Here is a 2,500-nt window from a genome sequence, read left to right as displayed (position 1 = left end):
TTGTCACCTTTTTGTCGTCTTTTTGGCGCCTTTTTGTCGTCTTTTTGGCGCCTTTTTGTCGTCTTTTTGTCGTCTTTTTGGCGCCTTTTTGTTGTCTTTTTGGCGCCTTTTTGTTGTCTTTTTGTCATCTTTTTGTCGCATTTTCGTCGCCTTTTTGTCGCCTTTTTGTTGCCTTTTTGTCGCATTTTCGTTGTCTTTTCGTCGTCTTTTTGTCGTCTTTTTGTCGTCTTTTCGTCACCTGATCTCTGTTAATACTGGACCAATGTCTTGTTGGATTTCAACGTATTCTAGAGGAAAATAACATGAATGTGGAGAGGCGTGTTAAAAATAAATTTGGTCTTTTTGCAGGTGGACTTTGGTTTTGCCAAGAAGAACGGTTTCTGTAAGAAGACGTGGACGTTCTGCGGCACGCCGGAGTACGTGGCGCCAGAGATCATCCTCAACAAGGGTCACGATGTCTCGGCCGACTACTGGTCTCTGGGCATCCTGATGTACGAGCTGCTGACCGGCAGGTGAGGACACAAACTTCGTTTAAATAGAAAATGCACCTGCTCCCATCTGTGGCCTATGGGTGTGCTGGTCTTACAGGGAGGTGTGTTCAGGTGCATTCTGGGCGTGCTGGTCTTACAGGGAGGTGTGTTCAGGTGCATTCTGGGAGTATTGCTATCTTGAGGCAGCAGGAAGTGATGGCTCCATTGACCAACAAAAACCTGGTCTAAAGTCAATAACGCAGCATTTCATTGTTATTTTAACAGAGCATTAGTAAAATGCTCCTAGGCTCGTGCACAGCGCACACACACTATGCTTGTTACACACACAGGGACGCACAGCAGCACACACACACACACACACACACACACACACACACACACACACACACACACAGGGACACACAGCAGCACACACACATGCAGAAGATTACTAATAAAAATATTACGGTGTAAATCCTCCATCATAACAGCAATGCTCCAAGGTCCAAACGCGCCTGGCTTTTAAAGGGAATGGGAGATGATCTCTGATTGGTTGATTGCATGTTACGCCCAAAACACCCCTCTGATTAATGAAGACACTAAGGACAACCCTTTAGAACCATGACCCCGGCACACGGACACTTTTTACACCGTTAAACTAGCAAAAGTGGATTTGGACACGCCCTAAACACACCTGCACCAGGCGCCTTTTTGACTTTTTTCGTCACCTTTAATCTTCGTCTTTTTGTCGTCTTTTCGTCTCCTTTTCGTCTCCTTTTCGTCACCTTTTCGTCGTCTTTTCGTCTCCTTTACGTCACCTTTTCATCGTCTTTTCGTCTCCTTTTCGTCTTCTTTTCGTCGTCTTTTCGTCGTCTTTTCGTCTCCTTTTCGTCACCTTTTCATCACCTTTTCGTTGCCTTTTTGTCTACTTTTCGTCTCCTTTTCGTTTCCTTTTTGTCTCCTTTTCGTTGCCTTTTTGTCTACTTTTCGTCGCCTTTTCGTTTACTTTTCGTCTCCTTTTCGTTGCCTTTTCGTCTCCTTTTCGTCACCTTTTCATCACCTTTTCGTTGCCTTTTTGTCTACTTTTCGTCTCCTTTTCGTTTCCTTTTTGTCTCCTTTTCGTTGCCTTTTTGTCTACTTTTCGTCGCCTTTTCGTTTACTTTTCGTCTCCTTTTCGTTGCCTTTTCGTCTCCTTTTCGTCACCTTTTCGTCTCCTTTTCGTCACCTTTTCGTCGTCTTTTCGTCTCCTTTTCGTCACCTTTTCGTCTCCTTTTCGTCACCTTTTCGTCGTCTTTTCGTCTCCTTTTCGTCTCCTTTTCGTTGCCTTTTTGTCTACTTTTCGTCGCCTTTTCGTTTACTTTTCGTCTCCTTTTCGTTGCCTTTTCGTCTCCTTTTCGTCACCTTTTCATCACCTTTTCGTTGCCTTTTTGTCTACTTTTCGTCTCCTTTTCGTTTCCTTTTTGTCTCCTTTTCGTTGCCTTTTTGTCTACTTTTCGTCGCCTTTTCGTTTACTTTTCGTCTCCTTTTCGTCACCTTTTCGTCTCCTTTTCGTCACCTTTTCGTCGTCTTTTCGTCTCCTTTTCGTCTCCTTTTCGTCTCCTTTTCGTCTCCTTTTCGTCTCCTTTTCGTCGTCTTTTCCTAGTCTTTTCGTCACCTTTTCATCACCTTTTCGTTTCCTTTTTGTCTCCTTTTCGTCGTCTTTTCGTCGCCTTTTCGTTTACTTTTCGTCTCCTTTTCGTCTACTTTTCGTCTCCTTTTCGTCTACTTTTCGTTTCCCTTTCGTTTCCTTTTCGTCTACTTTTCGTCTGCTTTTCGTCTCCTTTTCGTCTACTTTTCGTCTCCTTTTCGTTTCCCTTTCGTCTACTTTTCGTCTCCTTTTCGTCTCCTTTTCGTCTCCTTTTCGTCTACTTTTCGTCTCCTTTTCGTCTGCTTTTCGTCTCCTTTTCGTCTCCTTTTCGTTTCCCTTTCGTCTACTTTTCGTCTCCTTTTCGTCTCCTTTTCGTCTCCTTTTCGTCTCCTTTTCGTCTCCT

The 2,500-nt window shown here is 43.9% G+C and overlaps 1 protein-coding gene across 1 annotated transcript in view; it reads left to right on the top strand.

The window, feature by feature from the left end:
- The window catches only part of LOC116059266 (cGMP-dependent protein kinase 1-like), a 16,482-nt gene that overhangs the window by 7,316 nt on the left and 6,666 nt on the right, over positions 1–2,500 (top strand). Inside the window, exon 6 of the mRNA XM_031312238.2 lies at positions 349–512. Within this exon, the coding sequence (XP_031168098.1) occupies positions 349–512 (164 nt within the window). The remainder of the gene's footprint in view (positions 1–348; positions 513–2,500) is intronic.

Source organism: Sander lucioperca, chromosome 22 (assembly GCF_008315115.2).
Source record: "Sander lucioperca isolate FBNREF2018 chromosome 22, SLUC_FBN_1.2, whole genome shotgun sequence".
NCBI lineage: Eukaryota > Metazoa > Chordata > Actinopteri > Perciformes > Percidae > Sander > Sander lucioperca.
The sequence above is the reverse complement of the archived record's forward strand: the minus strand, read 5'-3'. Positions and strand labels throughout refer to the sequence as shown.